Raw genomic sequence first — 26,539 nt, 5'->3', positions numbered from 1 at the left:
GGATTTGAGATGTTAGTATGGTTAGTTTTATTTTAGTTGATTTCATATTTCTATTTAATGTGTAATGGAAAAAAAAAACGTGGGGAAGAAAGCAGGTGCCATTAGCTACAAATTTCTTCTGTCCTCAAATATTGAACATTGGAAAAATGCTGGGATTAAAGTTCGTAAATCCATTCCCCTCAGCAAATAAGATTAAATATTGAACATTAATTATAAAAATAAGCCTAAACAGTATTACAGAAAGGGACCTTGTAGAAGAGAGGGAAGTATATATCAATAAGATCTAACCCATTCTAATAATAATAAAATGTTCAGTCAATTTCAGTGCTAGAAGGAACTTTGAAACATTTAAAGAACCAAATTTTAGAGGGCTGGAGAGATAAATTCGTCTATGGTTGCACAGCAAATTGATTTGGTTAAAATTGGGCCAAAACCAGATATCCTAGCTCTGAGCTTTTTCTCTGCTAGGTGTACCCAAGTCCCTAACTGGATTTAGCTCTCTAATGTGAAATTATGTCCTTCATTAAATGCTCATAAACTAGGTAGAAGGTTTTGATAACAGTTTAGATCAAGAAATGTCAGTGACTACCCTCTTCTTCCTTTGACCTCATTTAACCCGGAGACATTTAGCAGCTTCTTAACCTCTTTGTATCCCTGCCCACACCCACTCCCAGTTCATTAAGTTTCAAATTTTCTTCACTTTTTCCCCTACTAGTTTAGACTTTGTATTTTTTGCAAGTACAGACACTAATTTTTGCTAGTCTAGGCAGAAAAGGGAGAGCCAGGAAAAGAGATGGGCAGGAGCAAGGCTCAAAATCACATCACATTTGGTACATACTCTGCAGTATGATTGCTGATGCGAAGTACAGGATTCTTTTCCATTGCTGTCTAGAGGTGACTATTGCCATTCTCACCAGAAAAGATCCTTCTTGTACATCTTGACTTCTGGTGCATAAATTTTCGCTGAGCCTAGGCTACCACATGCTTAGTTGCGAGAGTGTCAGGAAAAATATGACAAGCTCGCCTAAGGGTGAGACCTGAAGAGGGGAGGGGTATTCCCAAAAAAAGGTGTTCACAGCTATGGCGTGACCAAAAGGAATAATAGATCATACTACAAACCACATTTTGCCCTTAGTACTGCCATATGTATGATCATAGTTACGTTTTGTCTTATTTTCTACAACAGTTAACTTCGTATTATCACATTATTAGGCTCTCCTCTAAGGAGAGGAAAGAGGAGGATGTAAGGATGTCTACATGAACAAGTGGGAGAATTTTTACCATTGTTATAGACAGATTTATAGACAAATGGGTAAAGTTACACACACACAAAAGCCACACTAAATCATTCCTAATTTTTATTTCCTTAATTTTCATTTAAGATAAATATAAAAGTTCCTTTTCTCTCCCATCTTTAAGTTATATACTCTCTCCTAGAAACTGCAAGTTTTTAAAAAATTATTTTTGGTTGGTTGTCAGAGTTGTGGTAACTGTGGCATATAGCAATCCCAGTAAAACAGTACTAAACTTTATCCTCTCTTTTCATTCTGGGTTCTGAGACATCAGCTTCAAATCATTAAGCAGAAATCCAGCCAAATTACTAAAGCCTTATTTTAATTTTTTGAGCTGGTGCTAAAACATGTCCAGGTAATGAAGTGACGCATCATCCTTCAAATTAAGAACCAAGAGAAAATGGACAAGCCTGAGGTACCAGGAGTCTATTAATTATAGCACTGGATATTTGTAGGGCATTTTGCCAAGAATGTCAGGAGTGTTTTATGAAGTGGTTAACACCATCTTTAATTGTGATGCCAAAATTTGAAAATCTTTTAAAAAACAGAGAATAAAAGGGGAGATTTTAAGTTCTTTCCAGGAAAATTTTAATATGTCATTAGTAATAAACAAGTACAACAAAGCCCCTAATATAGTTCTACTGTTCATATAGTATCCCTAACTCACCTCCGGTACCTTCTCCAAGACCTTGATACACCTGTTTTGAACTGCATCTTTAAAAGACTGGATACTTTATCCTCACAATTAAATCATAAACACCTGGAGGGTGAAGAACCCTATTTTACTCTTAAGTGAAATAATTGGTAATACAGTGACACATACAAAATTAGTCATTAATAAATATTTGTCAGCAAATTCATATTTTATAAGTAGTAAGAGCGTTTTACATAATGGGTTCGTGTAGTATCAAAGATAAGTAAAGTGGTTTATCACATAATAGATAATTCTGGTCTTTATGGTCTATCATATACCAGTTTTTCAAGGAAGCAAATTTTTTCCTACTCATTTATCTTGTTAAGACTGTATACTTCTTTGGTTGTCAGTCCAAAAAGTGACTTTATGGCTTAGATTTACGTCTTTCATAAAGTACTCCTTTATAATCCTTGCTGAAAACAGCCCTTCGTTAACTACTTTGCTATTTACTGTTTCTGCGAAACTTTTAACATTATTGCTCGATTGTTAGTTATTTTTAGATATGCCAATAAGATTAAGGAAACGAGCTCTGAAGCCTGACTTCATAAAATCCAACTGCCTGGATTGCATCTTACCTCTGCCGCTTGCTATCTTTGGTTATACTGTAATTGAGCCCTCTGTGCCTCAGTTTCTTCATGTGTAAAATGAATATAAGGATTAAACGAATTAATACACGTGAAACACTTAAATCAGTATTTGGAGTTAGTATTTATTAAGTTTTAACTTATTATTTTTTTACAGTCCTTTATTCTCTGCATATCTTGAAATTGTACTTAATAATCAAATATATCTCTGCCCTTATGGAGCTTGCAAACTAATGGTGGGGGAGAAAAAAATAAACATAAACTGCAGTACTAACTTATATGTACTAGTGTAAGAGTTTTGGGGTGGGATTGCAGACAAGGTAATCAAGAAATTCAGCCTAACAGTTCTCCTTGGCGGGGGCAGTTTTTTTTGGGGTGGGGTGGGGCGGGGAGGGAGTGGTGGTTCATGGTCCGGGAGATGAACCTGCAGGGGCAGTTTTTTAGTAGGATTTTTCTATTATTGTCTTATGTCAGTTGTAGGAATAATCATGCTGTTCCTGAGGTGAAAGTTACCAATAAGCACAGTAGATGCAGTAATCCTTTTCATCAGCTCTGTGTGGTACCTAAGCGCTGTGCATTTATTCACTAAACATTTACTTAGCACTGGCGAACATATGCTAACTGGACCTCCTGCGTTCGTTTTAGTATCTGACAAGCAAATCAACAGTTACTGTATGGAATAGTTACAGTAAGTGGAAAGATGTTGACATGGGAAACTTGGAAGTATGGGGAGAAGCTTCCATACTGATTCAGATCTGAGAAGCAACCTGGTCATACGTATGTAGCCTTTCAGAAATTCTTCTGACTCCTAAGACTATCCATTTTCCACTGAACTTCACAGAAGTATTGATCTGGTTTTAGGCTGAGGGGGAAATAAGGTAGTAGAATGTCTAGCCCAGTTTTCCTGCTTCATCTCTTGGTTATTACTCCAAGTGGAATAGAGAGTACTAAAAATAGAGTATTTCAACAAAGGTATATCCTGGTCTGAAAATCTAAGCTTTAGTCCAAAGTCTTTGAATAACTTCTTTCATCTTCTCTGAGTTTGCCACCTAAGAAATCGTAAGGCTTAATTGTGTGTGGGGGGAAAGGGGCTGCTGGTAATGGAAGAAATTTTAAGGTAAGCATTTTCAGGAAATTCTCCTGGTCCTGATAGTCTGTCTGGGAGCATTAGCACTTAAGCAGGAGCAGAATATAGAATTAACTTAGTTTTTGTTCGGTTTGCTTGTATTGGTTGTCTCAGTCCATTTCTTAATGGCTTTTGCAATCTAGATTGGGATAGTCCTTTTTCAAGGGCATATTCAGATTGGCGCCTTGTTTTGGCTTTGCACTAAGGAATCATATGGGGTAATTAAAAACTTAGTGGCCATGGGCAAAATAATTAACTTTTATAAGTGTTTTTTTTTTTTTTCACTTACAAAGAGAAAGGGGTTGAAATAAATAGGTGATGTTTTATGTCCACTAGGGGGTAGTGTACACTGTAAAAACAAATTATTCCTCAATGATTAACCTTTATTTTATCATGCAGTTACCGTGTTTGAATTAACTTCTGTCCTTTTAATTTAAAAAAAATTGCCACAAACAGAGGTGAGAGGTTGGTTATCTTGGAGGTTATATGTACGCATTGAGTAGATATCACCTTGTTATTCAAGATGTAAGGGAGAGGCTGGAGGAAACTGCCTGAAAATGTAGAGCTGTGTTCCAGTAGCCATGTTTCTTGAAGATGATTGAATAATGATATAGCTTTCACAATGTGACTGTGTGATAGTGAAAACCTTGTGTCTGATGCTCCTCTTATCTACCTTGTCAACAGACGAGTAGAATATATGGAATAAAAATAAATAATAGGGGGAACAAATGTTAAAATAAATTTAGTTTGAAATGCTAGTGATCAGTGAAAGCGAGGTACAAGGGGTATGGTAGGTATAATCTTTTTTTTTCTGTTTTCATTTTATTTCTTTTTCTATTGTCGTTTTATTTCTTTTTCTGAATGGATGCAAATGTTCTAAAATGAATATGCAACTAAATGATGATATTGTGAATTACTGATTATGTTAATTTTTCATTTGTTAATTTTAATTAATAAATTTTTTAAAATGGAAAAAAAATTGCCATAAATCATCTTCAAACACAATCTTGTGGTTGTAGCAAATAGCCACACACACATTTCCTGTATTAGTGATTTCAGATCTATAACTATAATTTTTGAGCAAAAAAATAGTGCTTTAAAAGTTTTTCTACCAACTTTTATCCTCTATATAAAATAACAACATCCTTAATGACCCATCAGTAATATCATTATAGCATAATTTTGTCATGTTTTACTTTCTGTTATCTATTCCCTTTAGTGGGCCCATGTGGCTAGTGAACTGTTGAAATGTGGGTATTTCGAATTGCAGTGTGCTAAGTGCACACTGAATTTTTTTAAACTTTTTTTATTGTTAAATATGGCATATATACAAATAAAATAAAGCAAAAGCAGTGATTTTCAAAGTACACTTCAACAAGTAGATGCAGAACAGATTTCAGAGTTTGTTATGGATTACCTTTCCACTATTTCAGATTTTTCCTTCTGGTTGCTCCAAACACTAGAAGAAACCTTTTTTTTTTTGTGACCAATAACAATATATACAAAAAAGCAATGAATTTCAAAGAACATCGCAACAATTAGTTGTACAACAGATTTCAGAGTTTGGTATGGACAATTCCGCAATTCTAGGTTTTTACTTCTAGTTGCTCTAAGATACTGAAGACTAAAAGAAATATCAGTATAATGATTCAGCAATAATACTCATTTGTTAAACCTCGCCTTCTGTGTATAACTCCACCATCACCTTTGATCTTTCTCCCATTGTTTAGGGATATTTGGGCTATGCCCATTCTAATTTTTTTTATGTTTGAAAGGGCTGTCTGTCAATAATATCGGATAAGGGGATGGAACTATTTGATGTTCTGGAGAGGTTTGTCCCTCTGTATTTCAGGACTTACCTGGTCCAGGGACCCATCTGGAGTTTGTAGGTTTCTGGAATGTTACTCTAGTGCATGCAACCTTTGTAAAATCTTATATAACTCCCTAGGTGTTCTTTAGGATTGGCAGGAATGGTGTTGGTTGAAGTTTGGCAAGCTATGATAGGTAGCAGTGTTTAACTGAAGCTTAAGAGCAACCTTCAGTGTAGCTTTTCAACTCTCTCAGCCACTGATACCTTACTTGTTACGCTTCTTTTCCTCCGTGCATTGTTGATCCTACCATCCCTGGGAGTCATCTGCCACATTGCCAAGAAGACTTTCACCCCTGGGTGTCATGCCCCATGTAGGGAGGAGGGCAGTGATTTCACTTGCAGAGTTGGGCTTAGAGAAAGAGAGCCCATATCTGAACAACAAAAGAGTTCCTCTGGAAGTAACTCCTAGACATAGCTATAGGTAGGCTTAGCTTCTCCAAGAGCAAGCCTCAAGATCAGGGGCCTGGATGAGCTTTTGTAGGTTGTTCAAGAGTGATGCCTGCCCTGATAAATCCCAGCGTGATTTGAACAGTGAATAAAAAAGTATTTGCAAAGTCCCCTTGTGAGAATGGTGAGAAAGGGGGAAAATTCAACTTCCCAATTTGAAGAATTCCTGATATTCTCTCAAGCAGTGGGGACAACCAGATTGATAGGCTGAACCCTCAATCTTGGAGTTTGTTCAGTGGAACTTATCCCTGCAAAGGATAGGCTAAACCTTCTTAAAATTAGGCCTAAAAGTCACCCACAGAGAGCCTCTTTTGTTGCCCATCTTTCAGCCAACACGGCAAGCAAACTCACTGCCCTCTTCCTCTCTATGTGGGCAGTGACTCCCAGGAGTGTAAACCTCCCTGGCAACGTGCAGCGTGGGACAGAAATCCTGGAATGATTTGGTACTCAGCATTAAGGAATTGAGAAAACCTCCTCGACTGAAAGGGGGAAGAGAGAAATGAGACACAATACAGTGTTATTGACTGAGAGATTTCAAACAGAGTTGAGAGGTTATCCTGGAAGTTATTCTTAATGCATTATATAGATATCCCCTTTTTAATTTAAGGTATATTAGAGGGAAGTGCCTGAAACTGTAGAGCTGTTTTCCAGTAGCCATATTTCTTTAAGATGATTGTATAATAATATAGCTTCCACAAAGTGACTGTGATTGTGAAAACCTTGTTCCTGTGATCCTTTTATCTATGGTATGGACAGATAAGTAAAAAATATGAATTAAAAATAAATAATAGAAGGAACAAATGTTAAAATATATTGTGTAGAGGGAATATACTAGTGGTCAGTGAGAGGGAAGGGTAAGGGGTACAGTATGTATGAGTTTTTTCTCATACTGGGAATTGAGCCTGGGTTTAAGAACTCTGCCTGCTGAGCCACCATGGCCCTCTCCCCTTTTTTTCTTTTTCTGGAGTGATGCAAATGTTTTGAGAAATGATCATGGTAATGAATATACAATTGTGTGATGATATTGTGAGCCATTGATTGCACACCAAGTATGGAATGTTCATACGTTAATAATGCTCATATTTGTATTTTATTAATAATTTTATTAATAAAATTTTATTAATAAAAAATTAAAAAAAGATCAAGATCTTGACCTGTTGATTTGGGTGTCCCTAATGTTTGACACAGTATCAGGAGTTTCCCTGGTGGTAAAGTTTAATAGTTCCATAATTTTTCTCCCATCCCTCAAGGGACTTGGCCTGTACTTTTGGATTATTTGCTTAATGTACTCTGGGATGTATCCAGAAATGACATTAAGCTATACAAGATTAAAGGTTCTCATTCTTATTCTGGACTCCTTGTGTTTGGATTGTTTAAATGAACTATCCAGACAGGTTGAGTTAGATATATGCTAAAGAAAATTTAGGTTCTGGACAAAATAAACCTTTCTTCCTTTGGTCTCAAAGAGTAGAAGAGGCCCCTTCCAACATGAAAATGTTAAGATGGGCATGGCCCAAATACCCCTTAAGAGTGGGATAGAAAGATCAAAGGTGATGATGGACTTACACAGAGAAGATAGGATTTAAGATATGAGAATGATTGCTGAATCGTTAAATTGATATTTCTTTTAGTCTCCAGTATTTTAGAGCAGCTAGAAGTAAAAACCTAAAATTGAGGAATTGTAACCCATGCCAAACTCTGTAGAATCTGTTCTACAACTAATTTTGTGATGTGCTTTGAAATTTATTGCTTTTTTGTATATATGTTATTTTTCACACAAAAAAAGAAAAAAGTTAATTGTGATGGTAAAAAAATATTCTCTCTAGCCTCCTGTGTTCTGGAGCAGCTAGAAGGAAACATCTGAGATGATGTTTTGGTAGCCCATGACAAACTCTGGAATCTGTCCCGTAGCTACTTGTTGAAGAGTACTTTGAAAACTATTGCTTTTTTCTTTCTTAGCTTTGTATATATGTTATATTATACAATCCTTTTTTTTGTTGCATGGGCAGGCACCAGGAAGTGAAATTTCAAAAGGTTTTAAAAAACAAAAGAAAACAATGCTGAAACAAATTAAAGAACACCTAAATAGATGATGGATTGAGAGATCTAAAAAATAAAAGAAAGAGTAGATGAGGTTCTAAAATAGAAACAGTGTCTTCCTTACCCTTGTATTCTGAATTGCCTTAATCCTGACCTGATTGGCTTTGTTCTTACCTTTCAATACCAGGTTGTATGTATATTAAACAGTCTCTCAAAATCCAGAAATAATAATTTATTATTCGGGCTAAATGTGACTGCTATAAAAGCTTACAATCTAGGCCCGTTTTCTTAGAGGTATTTTCTAAATGAGACCATACAGTAAAGGATCTTTGTTTTTGGCTTATTTTGCCTCATCAAATGTCCCACAGGTTCATTCACAATGTCATGCCTCACAACTTCAGTCTTTTTTGTAGTAGCACAATATTTGATCATATGCACATCGTTCGCCAATCTACTTCTCAGTCAGTACATCCTTCAGCCCCCTGCATTCATTAGGCATCACATATAATATCCAAAGTCCGCAGTCCGTCAATGTTCTCAATTTTAATTTGTTTCCAAAAGAAAGATATCAAATAAAGACAGCCCCACCAAATAGAAAATTTAAACTTCCCCTCAACTCTTGTCCCTCCCCCCATTATTTACCCTTGGTGTTGCTGTGATACCATTGATGTTTTCCTGTTAAATACAGCCCATAGCATACAATAGCCGTTCACCCCCTATACCATGAACTTAATACACTCTTTGTACAAGATTCAAAGCTTTATGAATGGTATGAATTTTTATGAACCTTTTGAGTAGTTCATGCAAGAACTTCTTTATATTTGTAGTGTTAATAGGTGAGATACATGGCTCTGTCATGTTCACCTTCAATATGATAATATTACTTACAGACCCACTGGTGAACCACCTTCATTTCTGTCTGTTCCCTTACTTCCCTTACATTTGAGTTCAGCCTCATTAGTTAACCGCTCACCCATCTCTAACTTACCTGTATCTCTAGGTCCCCTATTTTCTGTATTATAAGTCTCTGAGTTTATCTTTACCATGGTCATAAAAGTGGAATCATACAGTATCTATCCTTTTGTTCTGGCTTATTTCACTCAGCATTATGTCCTCAAATGTCATCCATCTTGTCATGTCCTTTAGGACATCATTTTGTTTCTTACTGTTGCATGATATTACATTGTATATATATATATACCACCTTTTGTTAATCCATTCTTCTGTTGATACGCACTTGGGTTGTTTCCATCTTTTGGTGATTATGAATAATGCTGCTATGAATATTGGCCTGCAAATGTCTTTTTGAGTGTACACTGGATTTTGAAGAGTTAGGCTGAAAAAAAAATTTTTTTAAGTATCTTTTTTTTATATTGATAACATGTTGAAATGATAATTTGGATATATTGGGTTAAATAAAATATTAAAATTAATTTACCTATTTCTTTTTACTTTTTAATGTGGCTAGTAAAAATTTTAATATTATATATGTGGCTCATGTTGTTTGTGTGGGAAGGCCCTGCTTTAAGGAAAAAGCACTCATTGACTATTTTTTACCTTGGTATACCTCTAGCTGACCTGATGATTTGTAAGGAAACAGTACAGAGAGGAAATTAAGGCAATTTATTCTCGTTTCTCAGACCAGCTGGACAGTTGTACTAAAATGAGACATGAGTTACTAAAAATCACTGTGCTATATATAAAACAGTACAATAAAAACCACAGAATTTATGAGAAGACCTGGAATTGGGGCAGTGACACCTCTAAAAACATTGCTGATGACATTAAAAAAAGAACCAGATAAAAACTGGTTTTGCAATTTTAACATGAAACGATTAAGAATATATATATTTATTTTATCTATCTATATCTATCTGTCTGTCGTCTGTCTGTCAGTCATCTATACACTAACAAAAATGGTAATCTGGAAAAGACCTAACATTTGCATGTAGATGGTGGGCATGGGAAGAATTGCAGCTTGTGAGTCAAAGTAATGGAAGAAGGGTTAGCTGAAATCAGGGGAAAGTTAGAACACTAAGTATAGATGAGTGAGGCTGCTGAAGTTTGGCGTGTGTTGTTTTTTGTTTTCTTGCATGACCAGTTCAGGTGGCTGTAGTTTTCTGTGTGTACCTCCTAGTGTTTTTAGGAAATGAAATCACACACAGGCAAATGCAAATTTTGTATTATGTTCAAATTGCCCTCCAATGTATCAGTCAAGTTGGAACAAATTCACATTTTCAATACAAGCATTGCAGAATTGACTGTACTTGGTGTATATTGGACAAGCTTTTAGTTTATCTGGACCTGCTTCTGATTCTATAAAATGGGAATAATAAAGCTTAACATATGAGGGGGATGTTGTAGATGTAAGAAGTAATGAAACCATATATGCAAAGAATTTTGCACAGAATAAGAACTGAAGTTTGCTGCTTTTAGTGCTTGTTAATCTAATTAGCTCCTTTGTTCTACCTACCTTACTCCTCAGAATTATGCAATAACTATACGTAAATATAACTTGTTATTTTGTATTGAACGGAACTAATTATAAGGTGACTTCATGTTAGACCTCGCTCTAAAAAGGTTTAATTAAATTTGAAAAACATTTTTGTGGGGTGGTGGTGGTGGTGCATGGTCCAGGAATCAACCCGGTCTCCCGTATGAAAGGTGTGAAAAAAAAATTCTAAATCAAGTGCAGCCATACTGATTTATCTCATATCTCATACTGATCTGAGATATTGTAAATTAGGCTCCAGACCACCACAATAAAGCATGCCACACAAATTTTTTGGTTTCCAGTGCATAGTAAAAGTTAGATTTACACTGTAGTCCGTTAGGTGTGCAATAGCCTTATTGTCTAATGCTAACTATGGGTTTTTTTTTCCCATGTTGATAAATTACAGCTGAGACCCTGCTCTGCTCCTCTAGATGTGTTAGAACAGAGCAGGGCAATTGACAATTTAGTTGTTTTTATTTGTAATTTTTTTAGAATAATTAAAACTATGACTAACATACTATTGCTTAACATCACATAGATTAGTATTAGTATAAACATCAGTGGTAAGAATATTGTTAAAATTTTAGGAATTTATATAATCTCTAACTATGTGAATATTTTATTTAAATTAGCAATAAAATAGAAAATTTCTTTTAATCATTGTAATATTTTCTAAATAATTTTATGCAACAGGTTAAGTTATTTTAGCACCTTATTTTTATAAGGCAAAAGAACACATATTTGTAACAGTTTTTCCTTAAAAAACTATGTATGAACCGTAATTTAAAAATATTTTGCTATAAAAATATGCTGTTTCTGAGCCTGCAGTGAGTTGTAATTTTTTTGCTGGTGGAGCGTCTTGCCTCTGTTGATGGTTGCTGACTAACCAGGGTGGTGGTTGCTGAAGGTTGGAATGGCTGTGGCAATTTCTTAAAATAAGACAGTGACGAAGTTTGCTGCATTAGTTGACTCTTCCTTTTACGAAAGATTTCTCTGTAGCATACTGTTTGACAGCATTTTACCTACAGTATAACTTCTTTGAAAATTGGACTCAGTTCTCTCAAATCTTTCTGCTGCTTTATCACCTAAGTAGTATTTTAAATCCTTTGTTGTCAGTTCAACAATGTTCACACCATCTTCACCAGGAGTAAATTCCATCTCAAGAAATCACTTTCTTTCCTGTATCCCTAAGAAGCAACTTCTCATCCATTAAAGTTTTATCATGAGATTGCAGCAGTTCAACCAAATCTTCAGGTTGCGCTTCTATTACTAGTTCTCCTGCTCTTTCTAATACATTTGCAGTTATTTCTTCCACTGAAGGGTTGAATTCATCAAAGTCATTGGTGACAGTATCAGCTTCAGACTCCTGTTAATGTAGATGTTTTGACTTCCTCACATGAACAGATAGATGTTTTTAATGACATCTAGAATGGTGAATCCTTTCCAGAAGGTTTTCAATTTACTTTGCCCAGATTCGTCAGAGGAAATCACTATCCATGACAGCTGTAGCCTTCCAAAGTATATTTCTTAAAAAAGAAAACTTGAAAGTTGAAATGACTCTTGGATCCATAGATTGCAGAATGGATGCTGTGTTAGCAGACATGAAAACAACCTGAATCTCATCATATATCTTCATCAGAATTTTGGGTAACCAGGTGCATTGTCAATATAAGCAGCAATATTTTGAAAGGAATCTTTTTCCTGAACAATAGATCTCACAAATGGGCTTAACATATTCAGTAAACCATGTTGTAAATAGATGTGTTGTCATCAAGGCTTTGTTGTTCTATTTATAGAGCACGGGCAGAATAGATTTAGTATAATTCTTAAAGGGCCCTAGGATTTTCAGAATGGGTCAATGAGCATTAGCTTCAATTTAACTTATCAGCTGCATTAGCGCCTAAAGATACAATCAGCCTGTTCTTTGAAGCTTTAAAGCCAGATATTGACTTCTTTCTAGATATGAAAGTCCTAGGTGGCATCTTCTTCCATTAGAAGGCTCTGTTCTGTCTAGAATGAAAATGTTAAGTGTAACCACCTCCATCACTTATCTTAGCTGGATCTTCTGGATAACTTGCTGTAGCTTCTACATCAGCACTTGCTGTTCACCTTGAGCTACTGTGGGGATGGCTTTTTTCCTTAAACCTCATGAACCAACTTACTAGCTCCACGCTTCTGCAGTTTCCTCACCCACCCTTCATAGACTTGAAGATAGTTAGAAACATACTCTGGATTAGGCTTTGGCTTAAAGGAATGCTGTGACTGGTTTGATCTTCTATCCAGAACTCTAAAAATATTCTCCATATCAAGAATAAGGCTGTTTTGCTTTCTCATTCCTGTGTTCATTGGAGTTGCACTTTTAATTTCCTTCAAGAGCTTTTGCTTTGCGTTCACAACTTGGTTGGTTTGGTGCAGGAGGCCTAGCTTTCCGCCTATCTCACCTTTTCACATGCCTTCCTCACTAAGCTTAATCATGTCTAGCTTTTAATTTAAATAAAGTGAGAGACAGGGTGACTCTTTCATTTAGAGGCCATTGTAGGGTTATTAATTGGCCTGATTTCAATATTGTGTCTCAGGAAATAGGAAACCTGAAGAGAGAAACAGAGAACGGCTTGTCTGTGGAGCAGTCAGAACACTGTCTTGGGACCCCCAGACAGTTACAGTAGAACACTAGAACATCAAAGATCACAAATCACTGTAACAAATATAATAATAATGAAAAGTTTGAAATATTGTGAGAATTACAAAAATGTGACACAGACACGAAGTGAACACATGCTGTTGGAAAATGGTGCTGAAACACTGGCTCAAAACAGGGTTGTCAAAAACTTTCAATTTGTAAAAAACGCAGTGTCTGCTGTGCAATAAAGTATAGTGCAGTAAAATGAGGTACTTCTGTATCATTCATTAAATTTCAAAGTCTTTAACTTGGCTTCTGGATGATCTGGCCCAATCTTCTGGCACCCTTTCCCATGACTGTGGAAATCTGCCTACCAAACAAAAACATCCACATTGGACGATTTTTATTTTGTAGTATTGTATTAAGCCACTGAAGTTGGGAGATTTGTATGTTATAAACAATTAGCATTTATCCATTTGTAGCTTTTTTTTGCCTCTTCCATTTTCTGGAATCCCTCAGATTGCTAACAAATGTCATGTTATAAATCTGTCTGAAAAATTGTTAGAGGTACTGTCATGGTTGCTTTCCCACAGAAACTTCAACTAAAATTAAAATTAACATACCTTACAGTTATTATTAGTTACCTAAGCTTTCCCACCTCAGGCCATTCTCTTTACTTTTCCTGTGTATATCCTGGTAACATTACTATTTCATATGTGACTCCATGAAGCCTTCCTTGATCAAAACATTGCCTCTCCTACTTTTCAGAGTTCTATACCACTCCCATGAGAAGTAATTTTTCACTCATTTTGCCTTGTAATTGACAGCTATCTATTGCATACCTGGCATGTTTCTCTGTTTTCAGTCAGCACTTGGGTGTTTTTCTTTGGAGAATTCTTCTCCCCCAACTTAAGTCCATCTGGTTCACATAGAGTTGACAGCACCCCCATCTGCAAAAGTCGGCTTGTAATACTGGCCATTGAGATTGTTGTGAGCTCTCTGTCATAAGTGGTTTAGAAGTGGATATATGGTCTAGAGCATTTGAATTTTCAGTTGAGGGAGAATCAGATGTAAAATGATTGGAGAAGATTTTTCTTGGAGTACCCACTTACATAGGAGTATGAACTTGCCAATGCCCTCAAGTAATTTACAATTGTTTGTAATGAAGAATTGGCTTTACTTAATTAATAATTCCCAAAAAGGATCTTGTTTTACCAGCATTTAAGAATCACATAAAGATGTGGGTAACAGAGGTTGTAGTAGACACAGTGGGCATCACTGAGGCATCTCTTAATTTTATGAGACTTCTTTTTGTAGTCCAAAATTGATAGCATCATCAAATAGTTACGATCAGATAACGCTTGGGCAAAGAGAGCTAAAAAAGGAATCCAGAGTTGGCTGTTATTAGTTATATATTGCAGTTATTTAAATTTTTCACTATCGTAATTATTCTAAAATATTCTAAATCGTATTCTAATCATTCTAAAATATGAAATAAGATGACATTCTTACTGTATGTCATATCTAACATACAGTAAGATCTTACATTGCTTCTTGGTAATCATTGTGAGCACGAATTCTCACTGAGCTTATTAATAATGTGAAGGAAGAATGTCAAATGTAGTTTAGTGTGGTGTGATTCTGCTATCTGCTCTTCAAGTTCCAATAGATCTATTGATCTATTTGATGTGGTATTTAATTCCTTTTTTGAAAGTATTTATAGCATATACTCTTGTAAGGATTCTGTAAGATGTGTTTGTTTCCTTGAAACTTAATCTTACTGCTGTTTAAATCCATTCCCTGCTATTCACGTTCTTGCAATCAAAGAATAATATAATACTAGATATTTCACGGTTAAATATGTGTGAATATTAATGGCAGGAAGGATTTTATTTCCTACCGAGTTTTTGCCTTTTTGGGGAAAAAATGACATCCGCTTCTATGATTCAGATCCCAGCATCTGGACTTTTGTCCCATTTGGTTTGAAGTTTATTATTTTTCCATCCCATAATTTATACTGTGGGTTTGTTAAAAAATAGCACGGTTTAGCAAATAATTGTTATGCTTCTGTTCATTGTGTCAAAATCCATTAGAATTCAAGAGCACATGGAAACTTAATTTCAAAACATTTTCCACACCTGAGAGCCTATTTTATAGTGCATTCCTATTATATATAATTGATTGGGATGTATGGTGTGTTTAATATGCATTTTATAGAAGAAATATCTGATTTTGAGAATGAACTGAAGATGAGGAAATGAATGTCATATCTGTCTCTCTACCAGCGTGTACTGAGAGTGATTTTGAAGCTATTTTTGGATATGATCTTGGAGGCCCTTCTGGTAGCTTTTTAGAGCTTTAAATAGAGCTGCTACTATTTTGTGTAACCAGGGAGTAATGTTTTGGGACTCTTGGATCTTAGCTTCCTCTTTCTTTCCAAATTCTAAAAATATGAAGACCTAGGGCAAAACGAAAGCAGAACAGAGGTGAGAAGACATCACAATGCAAGGAATTTTACCATCTAGTTCTTTCCTCATTTTTCTACTCCTACCATTCATCATTCATTTTTTTTATTGATAAATCTTCACACACATACATTCCATACATGGTGCACAGTGGCTCACAATCACATCACATCACAGAGTTGTGTATTCATCATCATCATCATTTTGCATCACTCCAGAGAAAGAAATTAAAAAAAAAAAAAAAAAAACTTCCACATACCATTCCCCTTACCCCTCCCTCTCATTGACCATTAGTATTTCCATCTTCCCAATGTATTTTACCTTTTGTCCCCTCTATTATTTATTTATTTTTAATCTATATATTTTTTTACTCATCTGTCCATATCCTGGATAAAAAGAGCAACAGACACAGGTTTTCAGAATCCCTCAGTCACATTGTAAAAGTTATATCTTTATACAATTGTCTTCAAGAATCAAGGCTACTGGAGCACAGCTCAATAGTTTCAGGTACTTCTGTTCTCTTTAATTATTAATATCTTTTCTTTTTCTAAAAAAATAAAAAATAAAAAAAAGAAGATAAACTTTTTTTTGGCGGGGGGTGCATGGACTGGGAATCAAACCATGGTCTCCTGCATGGTAGGTGAGCATTCTACCACTGAACCACCCATACACCCGAAGACAAGACAAGCCTTTTTGATACTAGTTACATGTTGGAGAATATCCCAAGATGAGAGGCTTCATTATTGCCTCTTCAGATTATTAATGCTAAAAAAAAATGTTTAACTTTGAACCTGAAGAACATTTTGCTAAAGCATTGCAGAGTGTTTGTCATTTTTCTTTGCATTGCTATGATTAAAACAAACTAGTCTTGAAGTAAAAGTACTCTCAAATATTACTCTAAATGACCATGGAATTAATACATTTTGGGGAAGGATTTGGTTTTCTTTTTGCATCTTGTGACTACTTCAGTATATGGATTGTGCTGAGAGAGAAATCTTTTCTTTAGCATAGGCACTGCAAGTTGTAAAATGAAATGGTATAAGGTGTATAATTTTTCTTAAATGAAGGCAGTGTAAATATAGTATTCTGATTCCTTGCTTTTCATACCTAAAAGCTTAGATATAGCTATGTTCTAAACTTTTTTGACCATACATGACTATTCAAAATGTTGAGTATGCATTGCCAAAATATAAATTGCACATATTATAAGTTTAAATATTAAATATTAACATTTTATGATTAGAAGTCTTAATAGATGTTAGGTGATTTTTTTCCCCCACACCTAAATGAATCTTTTTCTTTTCTTCCTCTGCTATGTTCATCATCTTGAATAAGCCTGCTTTATGTTGATGTTAATGAAATTCTGATTATTTATTTCCCATTCTCAATAACATCAGATAGATTCATAGTTCAGCAAGTATTTATTGAACATATAAATATGTTCAAAAAGCCTGGTGCCAGGCTTTTTTCCAAATGCTGAAGACATAGCAGTAAATAATGTCCCTTCTCTTACGGAGTTCCCATTGTGAACAAAATAAGCAAGATATGCATTATTATTATTATTATATATGCATTATGTTAGTAGTGCTCTGGGTTGAAGTGTAGGGATAGGATGTATGTATGTGGGGTGGGGTTTGCAGTTTCAATTTTGGAGGCTTCACTGAGAAAACAACTTTTGAACGAAGCTCTTAGGAGCCAAGGAAGCAACTATATAGGAATATGGGTGGGGAAGAGGAGCAAGGGCTAAAACCCCTTGAGGTGGGAGTGTGCTTGGCAGGTTGAATAACAAAGTGGATGGGGGGAGCATAACTGAAGATGAGTTAGAGAGGTAAGCAGAGTGAGGGGATCAGATAGAGCGTGGGGAGAGGATTGCATTATAAAGACTTTGACTTTTAAAAGGTCTGTGAAAAAATAGACCTAGGAGGGAGAGGGGAGCAAGGCCAGAACCAGGGAGAGCGCGTTAAGTGGCTCTTGCAGTATGCCAGGTGGGAGGTGGTATGGTGGCTTGGATCAGAGTTGTAGCAGTGGAATGGTGAGAAGCAGTCCAGTCATAGGTAGATTTTGAAGGTCAAACCAGTAGAATTTGCTGATCAGGTTAGATGTGGGGTGAGGTGGATCAGCTGGAAGGATGAATTTGTGGTTAACTGACATGGGGAAGACTTGGAAGGAGGAGCTTGTTGGTGGGGAGGGTGAGAAGTTCAGTTTTGATCATGTTAAGATTGGGATGTTTGTTAGACATTGAAGAGGAGATGCTGAGCAGACCAGGTGGGTAGAAGCAGCATGATCAGGAAAGAAACTTGGGCAAGTAAGAATTTGGGGAGTCTTCAGCGTATATAGGGTGTATATAGTATTTAAATTCATTGGACTAGATGTGAAAATGTGTAGACAGAGCCTTAGCACACTTTGGTGTTTGAAGGTTGGGGAGATAGGAACTAGCAAGGAGATAAAGAATTTGGTGCCAAACAAATAGAGAATGAAGCCAGGAGAACAGAGCTGTAGGAATCCAGGTGAAGCCTTGCAGTAGAAGAGAACAGACCAGATGGGTAAGATGTTGCATTTATATCAAGTAAGGTGCAGACTAAGCATTGGCCATTTGATTTAACCATATAGGAATCATTGCTGACCACAACAAGTGGTTAGTGGCAAAATACTGATTAGAGAGTGGGTTCAAGATAGGAGGCGAGGCGAGAAATTGGAGGCATGCAAGTATACTCATTGAAAGAAGAACAAGGAAACAGGTTATCTGGGCACTTGGACAGGTAGATATACAAATACTGATGTTGGAGGCTTGAAGAGAGGAGAAAGAGTGATACAATTATTTAGGAGAGAGGGAGAATGATGGAAAAGAGAAATAGTGGTGTGATTGTTGGGGAGCATTATGGGTCCGTTTAAGGTTACTCATCAATTTTGGAGACTAATCACCATGGTTGTATGTATTTCTCTAGCTCTGGTCAGATACCTAGATGCTTGTTCTTATCTCCATTCTTCAGCTTGATTTCAGTAGAATTTAAACAGCAAGTTGCCTGCCCTATGTGGTAGTCCTAGTGTTCTTTCTTTATTTGATTATAAATAAATTTTATAATCAAATTATTCTGATTTTTATTAATGATATATTTATCGATATTTTTATTATCGATACATTTGTAGCTATAAATGTGTGTGATTGCTGATCAGTATTCTCTTGCAGTTGTATTCTGCTGGTTTTGATTATTTTTAAATGAGTTTTTCTTTGAACATTGCATTTTATAGTCTATATATCCTCCCTCAATTCTTTGATTTTATTTTTGATGAGATTTTCCATGTCTGTTCAAACATCCTGAATTGTTTCAACTCCTGTATCTCATTTGAATTGTTGGTTTGTTCCTTTGACTGGGCCATATCTTCAATTTTCCTAGTATGATTCATTATTTTTTGCTGGCATCTAGACATTTAATTAGTTTATTCTGAAGATTGTTTTCACTTTTTTACCTAGGATTTTCTTGCTGGAGACTTTGTTGTCTCTCTGTTCTTTGACATTCAGTTCAGCTTATTCTAGACCTCTAGCTTAGGTTTTAACAGATCAGAATTTTTCAGTTCTTGTTCTTGTTTCTTGTCCTGCCTATATTATGCTTTTTTTTTTTTGCCTTAAGAGGGTCTTCTTAGGTTATAGACCCCAGTCAGATTTTCCAGACCAGAATGGCCTCCTCTCTGGAGGAACCTGTATTGGTTTTCCCTGAGGGTGCAACCCAGCAAGTTGGAAGACTTTTCTGTGAAACCTGTAGACTCTGTTTTACCTATCCTACCCAGTGTGTGGCGCTTGTCTGCCTATGGGTCCCACCAGCATAAAGTGATGCCATATGTTTAATTTCAGCATACTCTCCCCGCTGGGGCATGGTTAAGAGAGAGAAGAGGTTGTAGACTGGCTTTAATTGCTTCAGTTTTCCAGACCCTGGGGTCTGAATTCCTTGAGGGAGGGATTCCACGTGAGCTGTGCTCACCCCCCTCCCCAGGGAAGGCACAGCTTCCAGGGAATTACTTCCTTTCACATGACCAGTCTCTTTGTCTCTCAGACAAGCTTAATTCTGCCCTTGCCTGGGGAGTTGGAGTCTGAGAAGCCTTGCAGTTGTATGCAAAGAGCAGTCAAGCAGTAGAAACACAGCCACAAAAAATAAAATTAAAAAAAAAAATCCTTTTCAGGGCAGGACCCTGTTCCTCGGGTTTGCTAATCAAGAGCTTAAGTTGGTACATTGCTTTATGTATTTCCAGGTCCTATGTATGCCTCCTTTCCTTCAGGGCCCAGACCTTTCTGATCCGAAAAAACCTGTTTTTTGTTTTTGTTTTTCTATCAGCCTTGCCCCCTCTGTGTAGGGGCAAAAACCAGCAACCTCAGTTTTTACCCGAAGTTTGGCTGAGCTGGGGGTGTGTTTTTAAGTTGTCAGAATTTATTAATTAACTCCACAATTGGAGCTTGTTTGAGCTCAGCCCCTTTCTGCTAGTCAAGTCTCTTTCCTATCCCCTCTAGTAATCAGTCTGGGGGAGGGGTGCTGGCCTCCGTGGTGGGGGACTTGTGGTTCTAGGTGGGATCACAACTGGTCCAGTTTGTCCAGAATGGTGTACACTGTGTGTCCAGTCACTGATGTGGCCCCAGCAGTTGTTCTGTACTGTTTCTGGCTACTTACTAGCTGCTCTGCAGGAGAAACGAAATTCCACTCCTCACTAAGCCACCATCTTGGTCCCTCTCCTTATAGGCTATATAAAAACACATAGGTCTATGATGTCTATCCTAAGAGATGGAACTTTCTAATTTAAATTTGATGTCTTGTGAAATGACATTTGTTTTACAGATGTGTTTGTTTTTCTGTTTATAGGAAACCCAGCGTTTGCTGGCAGAACCAGTTCCCGGTATTAAAGCAGAACCAGATGAGAGCAACGCCCGTTATTTTCACGTGGTCATTGCTGGCCCCCAAGATTCCCCCTTTGAGGGAGGGACTTTTAAACTTGAACTATTCCTTCCAGAAGAATACCCAATGGCAGCCCCTAAAGTACGTTTCATGACCAAAATTTATCACCCTAATGTAGACAAGTTGGGAAGAATATGTTTAGATATTTTGAAAGGTAAGTGTTGTATTTGTCATTATGCTATAAAGATTTCTCCTTTTCTCTTGAGCAGTAGATTTTTAGAATGTAAACATTATACTCTTGCCTTATATAAAAACCCTAATGGTGTGGGAGGGAAATGCAGCTATTTTGGGGCTGAGTTTTCATACTTTATCACACTGGCCCTGTTGCCTTCATAGATAAGTGGTCCCCAGCACTGCAGATCCGCACAGTTCTGCTATCGATCCAGGCTTTGTTAAGTGCTCCCAATCCAGATGATCCATTAGCAAATGATGTAGCGGAGCAATGGAAGACCAACGAAGCCCAAGCCATAGAAACAGGTATTTACTATTCATTCTCCTTTGCACAATTCTGCTTTTTAAAACAAACTTGTACTGCCTTTTTACAAACTGTTTGGTATGTAAGCAAACACAAACCCAACTATTAAAAAAAAAAAAACAGGTCCTCTTTGTATTGTGGAAGTGAATTCCTCTTGAAAAAAAGATGTTTATGTTCCATCTGATGATCCTTTACAAACCCCCCAAATTTAAAACAACCTACAATTAGATCTTCTTGGATTTATATATAACCACAACTGATTTAACAGATCCATCATGTGTCTAGCAATATGTAAGGATACTCAAAACTTGAAATCTTTTGTGTTGTTTTTATAATTCTTAAGAGCCATTTATTAAAGTATGCATCAGTTTGTAACTTAAGAGGTTGGAACCAACAAGCTTCTTCCGGCTATACATTTTAATAAAATTACTGAAGAGCATTATATATCCAGAAATGAAGGGGACAGCTCTCTTCATCCTATTATATTATGTAGAACTTCTGAATTTAATTGTAGTTTTTCAGTTGTTAGACATAAGGAAAATCTTTCAGCCCTAATCCAGTTTATAGAAAATGGCATGAACTTCATCAGTTACAGCATGACATTCTCATAATTTACTTAATAGTGTTTGCTGTTCATAGAATTTAGAAGGTAATATAATAGAACTAAGTAAAATAATAATTGCATGTTTATTTTTGTCTACAGCTAGAGCATGGACTAGGCTATATGCCATGAATAATATTTAAATCGATCTGATCATCAAGTGTGCATCACTTCTCCTGTTCTGCCGAGACTTCTTCCTTTTTTGTTTGCATTTAATGGACACAGTCTTAGAAACATTACAGAATAAAAGCCCAGACATCTTCAGTCCTTTGGTGATTAAATGCACATTAGCAAATCTATGTCTTGTCCTGATTCACTGTTGTAAAGCATGAGCAGAGGCTAGAAGTATCATCTGGATTGTTGCGAAACGTTTAAAAGCAGTGGCCCCTCTCCTGCTTTTATTCTTTCCCCCATCATGGTTTAATTATAAAGCACTGTGAATGAAGGTAGTTGTCAGGGTTAGCTGCAGGGGTGTGGGTGTTTTTCTTTATTTTTATTTTTGAGGAGGGAGATAGTTTTATTATTTTATAAGTTCCTTCCCCCCCCCCCACGCCTTTTGTGGTGATCTAATTAAATGTGTTGGTTAAAAGCGGCTAACCAGTTGTTCTTTAGAATATACCCTCTAGCCAAGTCTAACTTTATTTAGACGCTGTAGATGGACAAGCTTGATTGTTTGAACCAAAATGGGAACATTAAACAAACATCACAGTCCTCACTAATAACATTGTGACTTTGCTGTCAAGTATAGAATCCTCCCTTCAAAAACGAAGCTTGTGACCATTTTGTATGGCTTGTCTGGAAACTTCTGTAAATCTTATGTTTTAGTAAAATATTTTTTGTTATTCTACTTTGCCTTTGTACAGTTTATTTTACTGTGTTTATTTTCATTTTCCCAATGTGACAATCATATTTAAAAATTAAAATTCTGATGGAACATTCTGTTTTGGTCTTCGCCATCTGACAAATTGAATGGCAAGAGGTGGATTTTGCCAGTTTCTTTTCACTGACACAAATTTGTGTTAAGCTGTTACTGAATGGAGTATTTATCAGCTGGCCCTGAGCATGCATAAAGCATCAGTATATACATTTCTTTCCTCCTAGAAATTTAAAGTAAATGTGCTTACATTTTATGATTAGTTAGAAGATCATTGGTGTCTTGCTACAGTGTTTGAAAATTACTGTACAGGAGAGTCACAGCAAAGAAGCAGTTGTGATCAATGTGTAGGAGACTTTAACATGTTGGCCAAACACTTGTCTGGCATTTAGGTTATGACCTTTTTCTTAATTCTTGGTTGAAAACATCATATGTGACCACTGGTGTGTGTTATTAAGAAAGACTGATTTGATTATCATTTGGGGTTTGCTGAGGCATTTATTAGTCTTGCTTATAGACCTGATAAGCAAATCTCAAGCAACCAGTTTGCCTAAGTGTCATTAGAAAAGGTTTCTTCAAACTTTGAGAATATCAGCTCCTCAGCCAATGATCCTTGCTTTCATCCTTACAGTATTTGCCATGGGAGCTCTTATTTGTTGATATTCAGTAATTTTTTTCTTCATTGACAATTTCTCCCTTCCCCTGCAAAACCGTACTTTCCCACCCCACTTCATGTCTGATTCCTGATCTTGTTATTTTTAAGTCATAGATGTAGCTAGTCATAGTATATAAATGTTATCCTGCAGGTTGAAACCTTTGTCTCTTGGAGTTTAAGGTAATGGATATTGTAGCCCATTTGGATTTTCCCCACTCTTATTCTCGTAACTTCTGGAGTTTATTCAGAATGTGGTGTATTTTATTGTGCTCCTATGTAAGATGAAGAATTATCTATTAAAATTACGTTTTCAACATACAAAAGCTCTTGATGACTGGTAACTGGTATCGTTCCAAATAAATTCGTTGCTTGGTAACAAGTTTAATTTAGAGCAAAATTGTTCATAATCTTCATGTTATACCTTCAAAACCTATTAATAATAGCTGTCCCTTATAAAAATTTTTGGGCTGCTTAGAAGACATCTTTGGCTGTACCCAAGCAAACAGAATCTCATCCTAGGACACAAAATGAGCACTTTACAGGACTTCAAGCAGTTAAATAGGTAATTAGCTTTTTTTTACTGTAGGTAGCGCTGTTCAGATTGATTTAATAGTTATTGTCACATAATTATTTACAATTTATAAAATTCCAGAGTAATTCAATTGGACTACAGAAATCTAAAGTAGGATTCTGTTATCTGAGTTGTCAAGATTATAGAAGTGTGAAAATGAAGTAAAGCATTGTTTTTGTTTCAAATATATTAATTTCTAATTTTATGGTACAATTTTTTTTGCACTTCAATTTTGAAAAAGAGTACTCATTCTGATAATGTGCTCAAGCAGTGGCACTTGGGATGAAACAAATCAGCCAGTGTATCAGCCAGTGTATTACTGAAAGCTTCTTTAGGATTGGCTCTGGGAAAGCCAATGCAGAAGTCGAAAACACGCAGCCCCGTTTGGTCTCTGACCCATGTAGTGTGTTTAAAAATTTTGAATTAGATGCCAGCATTTTAAAAAATCTGGAGATTCACATGAAAATTCAGAATTCTGGTATCTTCTGAATGATCTGAAGATCTGGCAACAGTAGACTTAACCTTTTTGCATGACACCAACTGGAAGGAGCAGAGTTGCAGCCACACTAAGAAGAACCTGTCATTCTCTTGTCCAGTTACTCCCCAGTTGGCTGGAGTCCCCTCCCAGCCCATTTGCCCCTTTTATTCTGACCTCTTGTAAGCCTTTCCTTTTGTAATCCCTGAGTTAAATAATTAATTTACTTGACAAATAAAAGTGTTTAATATGTGCCTAAGGGGAGAATTGGGTGAATGAGGTTGACATGGGCCTTCCCTTGTGAATTTTAAAAATCTGATGGGGAGGGCTGCGCGTGTGGACACACAGCAATTGCCGCTCTGCCATGGGTGAGCCAAGCGCTTCTGAGAGGCTGCGATTCAAGCCAGATGAACAGCTGTAGCCCAGGGAAACAGCATGTGCAAAGGGCTGGGAGAAGAAGAAAACTTGAATATATTGATAAGTGATTTCTTCTAACTATTCTGCCCATTCAGGGACTTTTCTGGAATCCTGAGGTGTTTTTTATGAGATTCATGTGTTTTATTTTTTTGTTATAGTTCATTGCTATGATTTGCTCCCATAATAGTTATTCTTGGTCCTCCGAGATGCTGCCTAATAGGGCGTTAGATCTGAAATATATAGAACTTAAGCCTTGCCTTAGATCAAGAATGTACTTGTAAAACAGTTTTAGAAGTTTTAATATACAAAATACAAATCAATACATAAAAGCCACAAGTGCTGTGGCTTAGCACTGTTTAAGGAGAGTGCGAGGAAGGAAATCTAGTATCCAACAAGACATTATAGATACTCTTAACTAAATGAAACTTGTTTTTTTTCTATTTGACGGTTCAGGAATCTTTTTTGGCTACTTTAGCCTAATGTCCGTTTTTAATAGAAATAGAAAACGTTTAAAATATAACCTTATCTAAAAAACCTGGCACACAAAATTAGATACAATGCCTTGATAATTCATCAGTCTACTGAAGGAAAATGTAATATTTCATTGAAGTGTACTTTTGGGCTGGGGGCAATATTTCATGAGCATTGACTACTAAAGAATTATACCAGGGATTTATTTAAATGACTTAATGATCACAAAACATGGTGAATGTAATAATTTGAAAGAAATAAAAGTCTGTAATCCACCACCAAAGACTGATGATATTTTATTTTTCTTTCACTCTTGTTACTCCTATCCCTAGCCCACCCTGGATTAATTTCCATTTTCTTACATATTGAGATTGGAAATTGGGAGAATTTCTTCTAACACCTGGCTTTGCTATAGTTTTATGCTGCTAATGGCGAAGTTCTTATTGCATTAGGTGCAAGACTGGGAGCTGGACCAAAGTTTTTTCTTGTAGAGTGTGGAACTCATCATGAAGAGTGCGGGTCCTCCCTCTTCCTGGGTATCTCACTTTGCCACCTTTCAGCTCATCTTATTTCATATGTACCTGTTGATAATCACATTTTAAGAGCATGAATACAAGGTCTCTACTGATTGGCTGTAGTTATTTTTTCAGTTTCTGATGTATTGTAGAAGCATGTAGTATCTGCCTGGGTTTTTAGACCTTGCTTATTATGTCGAAGCAGAGCAAGAGAAATCTGTCTCTTGCAAAAATACATTAAGGAACTTTTACTATCTCTCCTAGATCATTTGTATGAGAAAATAAAATATTTTAGAAATTAGAAAAAGTAACCATGTTCCTATCTCCCAAGATATAAATAGCATATTTCCTTCATCCTTTTTAAATACTCGTGACCCACTCTCATTCACTATGTGATACCTTTTAAAATAGTTCGTGTCTAGTTTAGGAAGTCCCAGTAAGTCTTAAGTTTCATTATAACCTAGCAAGTTCACAAAACGTTGTCTTAAGTTCAAGAGAGGACTACTCAGGCTGTACTAAATTTGAACTTGGTGCTACTTAGGTTTTGGAGTAACCAAGGGAGTAGTGCCAAATTTTCAATCCCCAGTTTGTTTTTTCTTAAACTAAATGTTATGCTCTGGGCCACCTGGCCTATATCTCAACCACTCAACTGTTATAGCATAAAAGCAGCCATAGACAATTTACAAAAAAACAGGTACACTGTGCTCTGATAGAACTTTAATTTTCATGTGTCATAAGGTTTTTTTTTTTTTTCAACCACTTAAATAAAATGTGGACATAATCTTGTGGGCCAGATATTAGGTAGTGGGCTGGAATTCGTATTTTACAGACCTTATTCTAAGAAGTTTTGTTTACTGCTTGCTGCCACCATGGTGATTGCTCACAGCATTTCTGTTCAACCAAACTTCTTCCC

At 36.2% G+C, this 26,539-nt stretch overlaps 1 protein-coding gene across 2 annotated transcripts in view; it reads left to right on the top strand.

Annotated features, from left to right (window-relative positions):
• LOC143642789 (ubiquitin-conjugating enzyme E2 N) overlaps positions 1–21,947 on the top strand; it is a 65,193-nt gene extending 43,246 nt beyond the window's left edge. For both annotated transcript variants that reach the window (XM_077111600.1, XM_077111599.1), the window contains exons 2-4: positions 20,480–20,726; positions 20,909–21,049; positions 21,751–21,947. In XM_077111600.1, coding sequence (XP_076967715.1) covers positions 20,480–20,726; positions 20,909–21,049; positions 21,751–21,791 — 429 coding nt within the window. In that variant the 3' untranslated portion in view covers positions 21,792–21,947. The remainder of the gene's footprint in view (positions 1–20,479; positions 20,727–20,908; positions 21,050–21,750) is intronic.
• The last annotated feature ends 4,592 nt before the right edge of the window (positions 21,948–26,539 follow it).

Source organism: Tamandua tetradactyla, chromosome 7, assembly GCF_023851605.1.
Source record: "Tamandua tetradactyla isolate mTamTet1 chromosome 7, mTamTet1.pri, whole genome shotgun sequence".
Lineage (NCBI taxonomy): Eukaryota > Metazoa > Chordata > Mammalia > Pilosa > Myrmecophagidae > Tamandua > Tamandua tetradactyla.
This window is presented reverse-complemented; position numbering and strand designations above follow the sequence as displayed.